The sequence below is a fragment of the Xiphophorus maculatus genome, chromosome 15 (assembly GCF_002775205.1).
Source record: "Xiphophorus maculatus strain JP 163 A chromosome 15, X_maculatus-5.0-male, whole genome shotgun sequence".
Taxonomy (NCBI): domain Eukaryota; kingdom Metazoa; phylum Chordata; class Actinopteri; order Cyprinodontiformes; family Poeciliidae; genus Xiphophorus; species Xiphophorus maculatus.
In genome coordinates this window covers 9,911,687-9,925,977 of record NC_036457.1, presented here as the reverse complement: position 1 = coordinate 9,925,977, position 14,291 = coordinate 9,911,687, and the positions used below count along the sequence as shown (strand labels likewise).

Genomic DNA, 14,291 nt, shown 5'->3' with positions numbered 1-14,291 from the left:
ACAAGAATGCAAATGGTTAGAAATCTAATCTCTGAGCTTTTAACAGCAAACGGGTTCCACCTTCTCACCCGAACAGCAGCATCAACTTGATCCTGGTGATGGGAAGTCACTGCTGTCTCTCTTAGTAGCCTCACCTGCCCTCTCTGGGATGACAGCCAATCAGAAAGCTCGCAGAACCTGCAATATTAAAAATAAAACTAATTTCCAGCCATCTGATAACCAGTGGGTAACTCAGGTATGCCTCATTGATCTTGAGCACCTGTCATTCCACTCTTTCCACTTGTCAGGGTGTTGCTCCAGTTTCAGGTGGGTGATTGTTATTTGCTCAGTAACCTCTTCTACCGCCCTTTTAGTGGAATCAAGCATCCGATAGATCGGGTCATTGTCAGGTAACTTGTGACACAGATCCTCCATGTTTCTGATTCTTTTCTCACACAAAGTCAGAGGTTTGCGTTCCCTAAAGAAAGTCTGGAGATGAAACAAGAGAAAGTTGATTGTTTGAGTTCTTTCTATTAGATTAATGTGTGCTTTAAGTTTCCACAAAATCCAGGGCTTACCCTGTGCTCTTTGATCACTCGCTCACTGGTGCAGGTGCCTGACAGAGCCTGTATCTCTCTTTCCAGCTCTCCTCTGCAGTCCTGCAGAATCAAAGCCACTCGACTTCTCTCCACATCCACTTTTAGCCGGAGCAGGTGAGAGGGAACCTCCGTCTGGAGGTCCTAAAAGAAACACAAATCATACCCAGGTTAAGAAATATAATATTTTCTGGAATACATTTCAACTTTTAGTTTCAAACAAACAGCCCCCAGAGTAATTAAGCATCAACATAATGATGATTTCATTTCAGTCTAATTGGTGAGGGAACTTTTTAAAAACCACAGGCCTCCATTGTTAAGTTAATGAAGTATTGGTTATGCACCTCAGGAGATATAACGTGATTAGTTACGGTGTTAATGCACGTTGACCTCTGACCTTCCAGTGCTTGTGCAGCTTACGGACAGTTCCCTGCAGACCCTGCTGCTCCTCTTGAGGTAGGATGTCTGTCAGCTCATCACAGGCTTTCAGGAACACGCTGAGCACCCGCTGGTCCAGCTGACCAAAGTAATCCTGCAACCGAAGAAGAGAGAACATATTAAAAGTGAGGAGAAGCTAAAAAACATCTGAAGAAATGCTATAGAGTCTGGCATCCTGTGTGCTTTGTCCAGCTCCATGGAAAGCTTTTTTTGTCTGATTTAAGGTCTACATACAAAAAAACCATTAGCATTACCATTCTTAGCTCAGCCTTTGAAATAAACAAACTTTAAGTACAATTATAATTTTATTTTGTTAAGCTTTCCTGAATTACTTATTAGTTTATTTATACAAGTGACATGGAACCTACTTTTGCAATCTATGATATAAAATAGCAGAAAAATTTAACTTGAAAATCTTCATTTTTATTTATTTCTGTTAAGGTCCATTTGGAAGTTGAATCTTTTTTGTTGTTGTTGTTGTTCTAATCTTTCCTTTAAATGAGTAAGACTCTTGTAAGCTTTGTTTTAAAAGCCCTGTTTTAAACCTTTAGGGACAAACTTAGTACATGCAAAAACTTTGGTCATCATGGCTATTCCCACGTTTTCTGCAAAGGGAAGCGTGCAGCACCTCACTATTTCTCTTCAGAATAAGAGAAATCAGACTGTTCAAAACCATAGATAGTGGCCGAACATTTTTTTGAACTTTAAAGGATTTGAAATGTAGATTTAAGTTTATGGTTGCAGTAATAAAATTAGGAAAACCAAAGGAAGTGTTAAAAATTGATCTCTAATACTGAATTGACAACATTGGGAATACTGAACTGTATCTCTAGGTTAAAGGATGATCAAACATTTAGTCTTTAAAGTTAAAAAGTTTTAAAGTTGTATTCTTAATTTTCACATTCATCCTTATATAGGATTTTTTGAGGTGTTGTAAATTACAATGCCATAGTACTTCAAAATACATCCTCTATGCTCTCATTAACATACTCCCTTACCACTGTTCTCCATTCATTTCTACAGCAGGAACTAAATGTAGCAACCTGAAAAACATATATTAAAGTAATAAATGTGTTTTTGCAGATTAACTGCCGGCCTTGTATGCGTTATCCCTAACTAGTGTTATTTATAGCTGGAGGTGCCGATATGTTCTTACGGTGTGTTTCCTCAGTAATTCCTCTGCGTCTCCAGTCTCCTTCAAGCAGCTCTGAGCTTTCTTCAGCACTCTCTCCAGCTCATGCCGTGATTCCTCAAACCTCTTCCTCAGGCAGTTATTGGCCTCTTCCCGCCTCCTCCATTCCCCGACCTCCTTAAGCAAAGCCTGAGAAGATGTTAATGGTGATCTTAATGGGTCCCAGTGGTAAAATGAGGTAATTACTTTGTTTGATTTATAAAAAGCTAATAAATAATGAGAGACATGATGGAAATTCAAACTACAGAGACACTTGGTGGTTGTTTGTTTTGATGTTTATTTTTACTTTATATATACATATATATATATTTTTACTTTATATATACATATATATATATATAAGGATTGTTAGTAAGGATTGGTAAGGATTGTTCTCAATGCTGCATTCACATTCTCAATGATCTCTGATGGTACTTCACTCAGCCGTTGTAATTGGCGCCGAGGAGGTCTGGTTGTCATTCGGGTCATGATTTTCTCTCTCAGGTCAGCAGCCGTCTCGTTCAGCTCTGATTCGCTCAATGGGGCCGTGTATCCCCTGACTGGGTGGGGACTTGTAGTTAAGTCCCCACAGTTCTGACATCCAGGTTCCTCCTTTTTGCCGTAGCATTTGTGTTGTATTTCGTCAATCTCAAGTTGTGATAGCAGTTGCCGTTTGCGGATGTTGGAACACTGAGCTACTAGTTGTTTAGCGCTTAGTGTTGACTGGGGATGTCGAAGTAACCATTCCTTCACCAGTCTTTGCATGTAACCTCTCTGATTAGGGTTACTTGAGTAGTAGCATTCCAACAGATCCACATTTTCATCTCTCGCCCATTTCCGTCTTGTTCCAGTAGCCCATTTGTCATCAAGGTGCTCTGGTTCCCCAACACCTGACGCAGACCTTGTTTGGCCGGGCGACGTCTGAGCCGGCATGTTATGCATTTTTGTGTCTCTCATGGTATGAGGTAGGCAGTAGCTTGAAGGGTCTTGCCTAAGGACCCAGACTGGATTCGAACCCTGCCCTCTCGGGTGATATACCGATGCCTTATCTATTGAGCTATCCAGCCAGCTAATGTCTGGCGAACCAACCAGACATTGTCGTAGTGGATAAACAACAGAGGAAAGCCGTTGTGATAGATGTAGCAATACCAAGCGACTGCAACATCAGGAAAAAGGAGCACGAGAAACTAGAGAAATACCAGGGCCTCAGGGAGGAACTGGAGAGGGCCTGGAAGGTGAAGACCACAGTGGTGCCTGTGGTCATCGGGGCCCTCGGGGCAGTCACCCCCAAACTGGACCAATGGCTACAACAGATCCCAGGAACAACATCAGACATCTCAGTCCAGAAATGTGCAGTCCTTGGCACAGCCAAGATACTGCGCAGAACCCTCAAGCTCCCAGGCCTCTGGTAGAGGACCCGAGCTCAGAGGATAAGAACCACCCGCGGTGGGTGAGAAGGGAATTTTATATATTATTTACAATGCAACATGTCTACTGAATGTGAGGTATTCTCTTAACAGATACAGTAAGGTTAGGACTGACCTGTGATGATCCTTGAATTTCGGAAACTCTCTTTTGCAGTGAGGACATGTCAAAGTTTCGGAGCACCTTACTGTTGCCAAGCGATTTCTCCAGCGTCTGGTGATTTCTCTCAATCACAGAAAGACATCGTTTACAGCTTTGCTGCTGGTTCAGCAAATCCTGAGGCAATCGGAAAAACAAAGTTTACATAAATGGTAGAAAACTATTTTTGTTTTTTTTTTAATTTATGCTGTAATAACTTTACAAATCACATTTTATCTGCATTTATTTTTGAAAAGAGCCAAGTTGAAATAAAACATGGATTCTGTAAAAATTAGCAGTATGGAAAAATGTGATTGGGAAGCATATTTTTCTCTAAACCATCATTGTCTAGTTACTTAGTTTGTAGTAAGGTATAATTTTTGCTGATTTGTGTGTAGAGGGGTAGAAGAGACAACCTGCAGCAAACTCACTTTTAAATGTTTTTTTCTAACCCTGCTCCTCAGGACCCGCTACGCTACATGGTTTAAATGGTTTCCTGCTCCAACAAACTAGATTCAATTACCAGGCATCTGCAGACTTTGATGAGAGCAAACCCATTAATTTACCTCTGCCGTGTTGCAGCAAGGTATCATCTTAAGAATGCAGAGCAGAAGCTCCCAAGACTCTCCGTAGGAAAAAAATGCTGCTCAACTGCAGTGCTATCAAGTAACTCTTACTCTCTACATCTCAACAAATCAATACAAGACACAAAAATCCAAAGTTATGGAAATTACTGCAACAAAATAATATAAATGTTTGTTTATGAAAATGTGAAAAACAACACAATAACAAAAATACTGGACGAAAATAAAAAAAAAAACAGATGCCTAAAGCAGGAATACAAGTTAAAATTTAACTTAAAGTACAAAACTAACTAAATTAAGTGATGCAGAAAAAACCTTTTAAAAGTGAAAATAAAATATTCTATCTCAGATATTGTGACTAATTATGTATGATTTTGTGTTTCAATTTTTAACTTTGACTTAAACATCCAACTCCCATAATAAAACCTTTTTCTTCAACTTATTGTTGCTTTCATTTTGGCTAACTGGTTTTCCTATATATTTCAAATTGTTTTGCTTCTTGACATTTTGTTAACACATTATTTTACGGGTTGTGAATAAGACTGTCATGACACCATCATAAACATGGCATAACACCTGTCATGAACATGAGTAAGTCTTCATGAATATTTATGACTGTTGTCATAAAGTGTCTTTTGGTAAATCATGACACTTTTAATACAAAGTTGATATTATTCAAAATGTCTTCGTTATGACAACTTGACATTAACTAAGAAAACATGATATGTTTAAACTTTAACAATTATGTAACTATATGTTATTAAAGCTAAAGTTTAATCAGTAAGACTTTTATAACAAATTTATGTCAGGTCATGTTTTCTTAGTTAATGTCAAGTTGTCATAACAAAGACATTTTGAATAATGTCAACTTTGTATTACAAGTGTCATGATTTACCAAATGACACTTTACGACAACAGTCATAAATATTCATTAAGACTTACTCATGTTCATGACAGGTGTTATGTCATGTTTATGACGGTGTCATGACAGTCTTATTCACAACCCGTCAAATAAAGTGTTACTGACTTTTTCCCCCAACTCTTAAGACTGATTGATTCAGGCCATTTTGTCTCTCAGATTTTGTGAATCACATTTTTTCCTTTAGCAACCCTAATGTATCCATGTATGCCATAACTTTATCATGTGAAGTCTTGTGATCAGATTATCTTGCCTGTAACTTGTGTTTCTGTTGGCCAGGTACCTCCGAGTCTCTCACACCAGCAGTGATCCGACTTGCCCGTTCCAGGGCCTGATAGAAACCACTGATGTGTTTCTCCATTTCCTCCAGCAGTGGCAGCAGGAAGTGACATTCTCTCACCAAGGAGGGGCACCGCTCTCTCACCTAAACACAAAAATACAAATATATATATATATATATATATATATATATATCACAAAAAAGTATTAAAGAAAAAAAACTAAATGAAACTCATGGTTTGGCATTTACAAGTCGCACCTTGTTCAGCTGAGTTTTAGCCTTTGCCATGGTTGCCATGACCCTGGCAGCTTCATCCTGTGTTGCATCCTTGGCAAGGAGCTGAGCACTGTGGGCAGCCAACTTGTATTGGGTCTCCATGGAAACGACCTTTTGCTTGGTGCTCTGAGATGAGCATGTAAAGGGTCAATTCACCCACAATTACTCACAATAAATGAGCCTATGTCCAGCATGAATGCACAGCTAGTGCATCAACGTTGTCTACATTTAAATATTTTACAGAACGCGTGCAAATACTGGGCTGCACTTGTGCCTTTATGGCCTTTATGTAAGGTAGACGATTTTATAAACCAACCTCTACATCCTGCAGGAAGGCTTTGACTCCAAGGAAGGACACCTGAACAGGAGCATTCAGCTTGGCCTCTGCTGCTTCCAGCAGCTCTTTTAGGGTCCACACAGCCTTTAGGTGGTCTTTTCTCCACTTTTCCAACTCATCTGAATGAGCATACTGAAGCAAAGAAAGAAAAGATCCTTTATTTGGAAAGGTGGCACTTCCAAATTTCAATCGAAAACAAGAATTTGGGTGCACAAGCTTGAATTCATTATAGATATTCTCTCTACACAAAATCAAAATTATACATACTGGCTGAAGAAGATACATTTTTGTAACTAAATTTTAAAAACAGTGAGGAATGAATCGCAAAACCTCCCATCGGAAAAATGGCAGTTGTTGAGTTTAAGGATGAAACTGACAGGAGTTTTCATGTTTCTCTTCCACAACATTGAATGTAAGGCCTTAGTAATTCTCATCTTCTAATGTAAAAATTTTCAATTGAATTTAAAAAAGATGTGTCACACTTTGGACATTCTGACATGTGAATTAGATAAGCTGAAAATCCTTTTTCTATCAGTACATAACCACAACTTTGTGCTATGCCAGGCGCAGGCAGTGAAAGAGTCTCGCAGCATAATGATGTCCTTGCCATGTTTGATAGTTGGTCTGGTATTGTTTGCTTCTTTTGGCAGAGATATAAACTCCAACACAAATCACAGCAGGCTTTGGAATGGATATTATGTTTTTTCTAACTTCTCTAATGGTATTTCAGAAAGCATGAAGTCAACCTTAAATGTGTTGACAATGCTGAAAAGCAGGGTGCATGACAGGAAACCAATTAATTTGAATGAACTCAACTAAGTCTGCCAAGAGAAGTTGTCAGATATTCAGCCAAAAATATTCCAGGAACTTGCTGGTGGCTGCAAAAAGCATGTGGTTTCTCAGTGACTGAGTAAGAGACAATAATCCAAATATTAAGATTTGCATGTTCATATTTGATTTATTAAAGATCAATTATTGTTTGTAAAAAAATGTTTAGGTCTTTCTTGTGCAGTCAGAACACAACTGACACAAATAAAGTATAAAGTTTATTGTTGTCCTGGTTACTTGTTTGACTTTGAGGAAGAGGTCTCTCCATCGTCCGTTTAGCAGAAGCAGCTGCTGCTTGAGGTCAAGCGACACGGTCTCATCAGACGTTTCAATGAGAAAATTCCCAGCGTCGTTCATGGCTGCATGCTGATCCATCCAGTGGCTGAGATTCCTAAAAAACTCCTGGAAGAAAGACAGACACATTAGAGAGGGGAAAAAAGACATGCAGGCACAAAGGAGCTTCAGAAAAACAAAGAATAAGTGTCAGTGAATGAATTGGAGAGAGCTAATAAAAAAGAAACAAAGACAGGGATTCAAGTAAGGAAACAAAGGAGGGACAATAAAACTGGGGTAATTAGCTGTCTAATCCTTGGTGAGGATGTGAATCTGTGGTTGCTATGGTAATGTGACAACAGAGCCATCCTCCATGGCTTGTAGTAAGTCAAAGCGATTGTATGATACTCGAGAGGAAACTTCTAATGGGATTCCACTTTAAAGACAATGACTGAGCTGATGTATATTTGATTGCCAACTGCCAACACTGAGTCACCGTCTATCAGGGCATCCTTCACCTCATCACACATATACAAAAAAAAAGACATACCTGTTTGACCTTCTCTGGCTGGTTCAGGGCTTCTTCTGCATCCTCCAGCCAGGCCTGCAGGGAGGCGACGGTGGAGCCGTACCTCTGCCAGTTGGACAGGACCTCCTCCAGCATACTCCTCACACTGCGCACTTCCATAGACAGGCTCCTCCACTGAGTCACCACTTCTCGCATAAATCTGCGAACTCCCATTTCGCCTTCATCCACTGGAAGCCAAAAGAAATGTCAATAGCAGAATTGTAATTCAATAAACTTCTGAGGGTAGCTAGAATGAGATGGTCTTCCACACAGGGTTCCTGCATATTTCTGTGACTTACATTTTATGACCTTTTACAACCTAATCAGTACAATTATGATTTAATTCCAAGACCTACATGAATTGTAGAAAATTACTTCCTTTAAAACAGGGCTGTTTCAACCATAAAAATTTAGGAATTAAATACAGATCACTTACAACCCAGTATTAATTTCTTTTGCATTCTAAGGTCTAATATTAGGAAACTTAAAATTAAAATACTGTGCAACTTTATTTGGACTTTTGCTTTGGTTAAAAATAAAACATTTTATTTCCATTTAAGTCTACTGTAAGATCTACAGGCTAAATCTGTTTTTTTGCTATTATTAACTTGTGTTACATTTACAGTAAGTTGTAGCGGTCTCTGAAGCCCCGCTAGGTTTTATGGCAGATGGTACAACGTCACTGAAACACCAGATGAGGTTCACATTTAGATTGATGAAGCCGCATGCCTCTGCAGACGAATCTCTGACCCAAAAAATCTCACTATAGGGAAACGTATTGCTTGTGTGCTGCATTGCTTTGGTTCACTTTCTTCAGCACAGCAGAAGCAGACTTTAGTCAAGGAAGTAAGTAAATAATAAAACCAGTTTTAAATAGATGTTCATTAGAAGTCAGAATAACATCATCATCAGCACCTTGCTCTTCAGTATCTTCTTCACTCCAAGACCACTGACTTCATCAACACCAGGTGTATTTCATTCACCCGGCCGACCAATCAAACCTCAGATGTCCTGATTTCTCGCCACAGCTCACTTCTCCTCTCTGTATACCCTAAAGCATAACAGCCCCAAAAAACCTAATGAAACCAACAAACTAGCTCACACAGTCTGTGCCCAGAGACCCGCAGAAGTGGAGCAGCCCCTTAAACAGGCAAATGGGGTCGTATTCCCCACTGAGAGCTGGGAACGAAGGAACCTCATTTAGTTGTAGCCTGCAGACTCTCCTCTTCCAGCTAATTGTAAAATCAGTCAGTGCTTGCTTCAATGAGCTGCTGAACAAAAACACCTCATTGGTTACTGGGCTGCTGAAGAGGGAAGATAAAGTTGAGATATAACGTGCATTTGTTTTAATCTGATGTCAAACTGAATGAATGTGGGGGCATGTAATTATTTTAGGAAAGACCTAACCAAATGAGGAAATGCAACTGGCTTGATGATATTAAACATTTTATCCATCAGAGGAATAAACAGTGATTGTGTTACACTACTGTGAGTCATGCTTCTTATGAGTTAATGTGACAGTTTTATTTCAGTCCTGCATTATTTAAACAGTTTTCAGCTTGGATCCTCAATTTAACTTATATAGAAACTGCTTAACATTAACACCTATTTGCTAACGTTTAATTTATTCCTAATTTCTTTATATTTCGCTTCAGCCATTGTGTCTTTATTAAGGGGATCTTCACCAAGACTTTTTGATGGTTTTTAATGTCCTTCTGGAAGGGTGATTTGGACTTTGTCTGGTTTTCCACTCATTATCAGTTCTATACTTGATAACGTTCAAAGGAGCCAGTCTGACATAAATCAGTGAGGCATAGAAAGGCTCCTAAAGCAAATGTGTTGGCACATAGCAGAAAAATTATTAAAATAACACATTTAAAAATAGACAATCGCTTAATAAAGGTTTAATTTCAGCTCCAAAGGAGTAAACTCAAAACTCTCACAATAATCCATCTATGATGTCATTATAATAGTTTGAATCATATCTTAAATGGTGTGAACAGCATATTGCAAAATACAATTTTAATTGACTCAGGTATTCCACATGGAGCCATTTTGGAAACCATCATTTTTAGTTTGTATATTAGTTATTTTTCAGATGTGTGCCTTGATATTAGTGTTTACATGTAGGCTGGATATACAGTCATGTATGTTGCTGGTAAACATATGATGCTTTTGAGGAAAACTTCAGCTCAAGTATACAGAAAGTGTCAGTGCAGCTAGACGTTCTGCAACTATTCAAAAGTATCAAGAAAATGGAGTGTATTTGTTTTTCTATTAAAATAAATATCTCCTAATTTTACTCCAGGTAACTTAGTGGCTTAAATATTATAATTTCTCACCTGAGCTGTCCATACTGACGTAGGTCTCTGCAGATTGTTTTAGGGACTGGAACAATGCCTCATAATTTTCAAAGAAATGCTGCTTCTCCACAAATGACTAATGAAAAGAGATGAACATTGACAATTATGACCACATATGACCACGATATGTAGGATTTACAAGATAAAATTTAAAAACAAACCAAGAATTTTTCTTTTTAGACATTGCAATCAAGATATTTAGAAAGCTACAATCCTAATAACAAAATTCTCACAATATAGTTGCTGAGCATCAGTTCCACAGATTCCTGGTGGCCATATTTAATGATCCAGGATTTCAGCCTGGATTCGGCCAGTGTGAGGAAGGCCTGCATGTGGTGTTTGTTCTCAAGAAACGCCATTCTGGCCAGATGGAGGCTAGAGGATGTAGAAACAAAGTTCATCCTATGCAGGAAGAGAAGGTTTATACATAAAGACATCAGATGGGCAGCTTTTTACTCATATTTGGCTGTTTTCCTGTAAACCAGATTGTGCAAGCATGCCAGTTTAGTGATTTAGGTATTCCTGCCAGCAAACATTACTACTCTGCTGTATTTTTCAGACTCACCGCTCAGCCATGTCTTGGAGCTGATCCTGTGGAACAGGAACACCGTCAACACTTCTGTCTTTATGGATTCGCTGAAAAATCTGCTGGTGACTCTCCAAGCTCCTCAACACATCCTGTAAAATGCACAATGCAGAAAAACAAAAAGACAAGCAAAGTAATACATTTCCAGACCAAAATTTTAGGAATATTCTAAAAATGTTCTAGTAATTTTGCCAAGCGTTAGGTCTTCTTCCAGCTTTCTTTTTTTCATTAACTGCCTTTTTCTGGCAACATATTGCCTTCCTCCTTCTGTACATTGCTGAAAACTAACCTTGTGCTGCTCCAGAGCTCTGTGCACAGTACTAGCTGTGTTATCATGAGCCTGCTGGACAGTAATCTCTTGTCGCAGGGCTCCTTCAGCCTCATGTAGCCATTCCCCTACGGTTCCCAGAGGAGCTGGCAGGGATCGGTCCAGGTGAAGGTGCCAATCCAAGAGCTGATTTACAAAAAGCAATTAGTGTGTTAAACCAAAGAAAAAAATAGATGTATGCATTGGTCTTGAGAAAGTTTACAATTTAAATCAGATTTAACCGCTTCAGTGTAAATGAGTGAAAACAAGGTGAAATTGAAGGTTATAATGATGGTTGCTGAAATGTTTTTCAGTGCCAATGCTAGTAAATCATCATAAGTAGGTAATACAAGCTTTTCCACATTTTGACACATTATAACCACAAATTTCAAACCAACACAAGTGATGTATAACTGGAGAAGTGGAAGGAAAGGGAAACAGAGATATAGTATTATTTTACAGCGTAATATTCTGAAATGTGTGGCATGCATTTATATTCAGTCCCCCTGAGACAAAACATTAAAAAACCATTTTATCTGATGTTAGTCTGATATGTAAAGCTTGTAAAGTGCCTTTACAAGCTTTACACATCTACCCAGTGAATTTTTTACCTGTTTTTATTTGATTGATAGCACATCTCACATCTTCTGTAGCTTCTATCAGGCTTTTTCAGAACTGCCGAGTATTTAACAACATTTATATCACAATTAACTCTAAATGCATTCTCCACATCATGACAAATAGAAAATGCATTCCATACTTTTCAGATTACTAGCTATAGAAAATGATGAGACAGCTTCTATTTAACCTCTATATGCCACTTTGAGTTAAAACACAAATACACTGATGATTTGTAGCCTTAATGTAAAAACATGTAAGGCACAATAGCATGTGACTTCCATGATTTTGGAAACATTTGGAAACACATGTTCTCTCAGTGTTTCTAATCTCCTTATAATCTTAAAGAGAAGCTATCACAGCTTTTGGGTTTGTTTATTTTCTGAATAAGACAAAAAAAAAAGACTCAAACTTTGTGAAATGCCATAACACTAACTGAATCTGGTTCTTTATAGAAGAAGACAGTTTCTCTCACCCTGTTGGAGACTCTTTCCCAGGCCTGTTTGACCAGAGCCTGATCCACAGTCAGCATCCCGTCTCTCTGCGTGGACTGCAAAGCGCCCTCCACCTGCTTCCGCTTCATCTCCAGCTGGACTTGAAGGCTTTTGAAAAGCTAAAATAAATATAGAAATAAACTAATTTGGATGTTTTTGCCCTAGGTGTCGCACCACACTGAGAGACTAACAGATCTTCGACAGGTTACACCGTCTTCCCACAGGCATCTCATCTGCTTTTTCCTAATATGAGACTTACTGCCTTCACATTCTGAAACCAGTGAAAAGAAAATGAGGATATCCCACATGCTGTGGTATACGGAATGTATCCTGAGGCTTGGAGAAATAAGCCAGACAGAAAATATGACGGCTAATGCTTGATTCCTACAGTGAAATGCCTCAGATTAAGCTATTAATAGGACCGTCTGTGCAGAGTGTCCCTATGTTAAACTCTACACACACACACCCTCACTAACCTGGTACTGTTGAGCAAGACTGCCCTGGGTCTCCTGTGCGTGTACCGCCTCTTTCTCCAGCTGGTCGAGCCACATTTTGAGTTCCCTCTGGCTCTTTCGCTGTTCTCTCTGGAAGGCCGGGATGGGGAACGCAAAAGGGGTGAAAGACGGGTGAGGAAAGATGGACAAGGAGGAGGAAGTGGGGAAGCAGATAAGGAAGAGAAAAGGGGATAAAGAAGATGGAGTTTGAAAAAAAGGGAAAATGAAGAAAAGAAATAGGTGAAGAGGCAGACAATGAACCGTTAAAATGTGTTCTCCTACTAATCTCGTCTCCTGTTGGGAAAAATCAAAAGCTCACAGCTGCCAAAAACACTCAGCTTAAGCAGGACACTTTGTCTAAACTCCCCCCTACCATTTCATTGGATTTAAGGAAACTACAACGATAATAATGCAGTGCCTAAAAGCTTTTGTTATAGATTATTCAAAGTAGTTCAGTCGCCAATCTCTTCAGATTTACCCAAACTTTATTTCATGAAACACCTCAAGTCATAAAGCTTTGGCTGTCTTACATTTTTTTAAGCATCTTCAGTCTTTCATATAAGGAGACATCTGTTGCTTTTAGAGTCTACAGGATAAATATATTGTTGCCATGAGAGCAAGGACCTTTAACAACCAAAATAAACAAAACCTTATCAGTATTCAAAGACAAAATTCAAAGTGACAGAAAAAGCAAGCAACTCAAGATACTTTTCACCTTAAAATCAACCTCTTCTATTCACCAGCTTTCCATAAAAAAGCCTGCATCAACGCAAAGAGCCGACGCCAGAGGCTTTCATTGTCATGCTAATGGGACCAGCAGTCACAGTGCGACCTGGCAGCGTGCATAAATGGCAATATCACATTTTATTAGAATAGACACCCTGGGGCGGAAATGTCAAGTCAGGTGAGCCGACATTAGCAAACAGGATCTGTTTTGACATGAAAAAAATGATGTTTAATCTCGCTTTCGTGTACAGTTTAGAGTAATACTATGGATGATTAATTCAAGAACAGGGAAAATAAACCTAAGGCAAACACTGCGTGTGGAGTAAAAGTGAAAGTATCCATTCTATTTGCATTAATCTGGGGAAAATGAGACGTTAAAGACATGACATACCTCAAACATTTCCTCTATGTCCCGAGGAGCAAGATCATCCTGTAGGTAGAGGCGAGCAACGTGACGGGAAAGCAGACACCACAGAGGAGCAGAGGAAGATGAAAACCAATCAAATATTATATACAATGCCTTGCAAAAGTATTAATACCTACTATAACTGTTTTTCTCACAATTTTGTCACATTGCAACCACAGACTTGAATCTATTTTGAGGATTTTAGATAGACCTGCATAACTGTGACATATTCATCGCTGCATTTACCGCCAAAAGTGTTTTAAGTCTCATTCTCTGCTGTGCTCCTTGGACTTCATGATACTGTTTGCTTAATACTGTTTATACATCTAATATACATCTGCGGCCATCAAAAAACAGCTGCATTAACGTAATTACTCGCAAGTGAGGTTATTTTAAACTAGGTGATTTCTGAAGGCCTCTACTGGATTATATTTAGGGGTATCAGAGTAAATGGGGCTGAATACAAGCATAGGCAACATTTTTCA

General features: G+C 38.9%; 1 protein-coding gene across 8 annotated transcripts in view; it reads right to left on the bottom strand.

Annotated features, from left to right (window-relative positions):
• Positions 1-14,291, bottom strand: part of LOC102226915 (nesprin-1-like) — a 145,690-nt gene that overhangs the window by 103,040 nt on the left and 28,359 nt on the right. For 6 of the 8 annotated variants that reach the window (XM_023347782.1, XM_023347788.1, XM_023347785.1 and 3 more), the window contains exons 10-27: positions 13,792-13,830; positions 12,657-12,764; positions 12,162-12,299; positions 11,051-11,215; positions 10,741-10,853; positions 10,409-10,577; positions 10,155-10,251; positions 7,795-8,000; positions 7,209-7,373; positions 6,123-6,275; positions 5,789-5,932; positions 5,504-5,674; positions 3,727-3,885; positions 2,170-2,334; positions 973-1,107; positions 558-719; positions 260-468; positions 69-177 (exon numbers count right to left, since the gene is read on the bottom strand). In XM_023347782.1, coding sequence (XP_023203550.1) covers positions 69-177; positions 260-468; positions 558-719; positions 973-1,107; positions 2,170-2,334; positions 3,727-3,885; positions 5,504-5,674; positions 5,789-5,932; positions 6,123-6,275; positions 7,209-7,373; positions 7,795-8,000; positions 10,155-10,251; positions 10,409-10,577; positions 10,741-10,853; positions 11,051-11,215; positions 12,162-12,299; positions 12,657-12,764; positions 13,792-13,830 — 2,607 coding nt within the window. The remainder of the gene's footprint in view (positions 1-68; positions 178-259; positions 469-557; positions 720-972; positions 1,108-2,169; positions 2,335-3,726; positions 3,886-5,503; positions 5,675-5,788; positions 5,933-6,122; positions 6,276-7,208; positions 7,374-7,794; positions 8,001-10,154; positions 10,252-10,408; positions 10,578-10,740; positions 10,854-11,050; positions 11,216-12,161; positions 12,300-12,656; positions 12,765-13,791; positions 13,831-14,291) is intronic. The other 2 variants (XM_023347784.1, XM_023347783.1) reach the window with 2 other exon arrangements.